The sequence below is a fragment of the Plectropomus leopardus genome, unplaced genomic scaffold, assembly GCF_008729295.1.
Source record: "Plectropomus leopardus isolate mb unplaced genomic scaffold, YSFRI_Pleo_2.0 unplaced_scaffold93670, whole genome shotgun sequence".
NCBI classification, from domain to species: domain Eukaryota; kingdom Metazoa; phylum Chordata; class Actinopteri; order Perciformes; family Serranidae; genus Plectropomus; species Plectropomus leopardus.
Genome location: NW_024703306.1, coordinates 1 through 725, shown reverse-complemented (window position 1 = coordinate 725; position 725 = coordinate 1). Strand labels below are relative to the sequence as shown.

General features: G+C 42.6%; 1 protein-coding gene across 1 annotated transcript; it reads right to left on the bottom strand.

Moving 5' to 3' along the window:
* Positions 1-6: 6 nt before the first annotated feature.
* On the bottom strand, positions 7-664 carry LOC121940753 (myosin heavy chain, fast skeletal muscle-like; the record flags this gene model as incomplete). The annotated part of the gene is made up of 3 exons (XM_042483453.1): positions 7-21; positions 140-336; positions 546-664. Coding segments are annotated over 3 exons (331 nt in total), but the record flags the coding sequence as incomplete, so codon positions are not given.
* Between the last annotated feature and the right edge of the window lie 61 nt (positions 665-725).

Sequence of the window (725 nt, the reverse complement as noted above, 5' to 3'; positions counted from 1 at the left end):
AGGCGCTGGGCAAGTTTTTTCCTATTGAGAAAAAGGAAGGTCTTACTTTTGCTTGCATACTTACACAAGGAAAATCCCTTACCCTACATGTAGGGTGTATTTACTTGTGTTTTATGAACAGTAAAAAGGCTTTTCATACTTGGCCTCCTCCAGCTCCTCAGTGCGCTGAATAGCATCAGTCTCATATTTGCTTCTCCACTGAGACACCTCGCTGTTGGCCTTGGACATTCCTCGCTGCAGCTCACCCTTGGCCTCTTGCTCCTCCTCAAACTGCTCCCTGAGCAGATCACAGTCATGGCGCGCTGACTGAACAGCATGGGCCAGGGCGTTCTTGGCCTGTTGAACATGACAGAACATTTGTAACTCCCCGATCAGCAGAAAAACAAAACTTAATTATATTTTAAGCATAAATTAATGCTGATCTTTCTTTTCATTCACTGGCAAAAATGTAATTGTAAATCATATTAGAGTATACTGTTTGCATGTTTTAATGAAAAGAATTCAGTTAAACCCCTGTTATAAAAGGACATGGAAATTTTTCATACCTTCAGTTCCTCCTCAACGTGCCTCTTAAGCTCCTCAATCTGCTGAGTGAAGGCCTGCTTGCCCCTGGTCAGCTGGGAAACAAGAGCTTCCTTCTCCTCAAGCTGGCGGGCAAACTCACCTGAGGAACAATTTGTAAACATGTCATTTATGTAAACAATGATTAGTGTTTTTCAGTCATG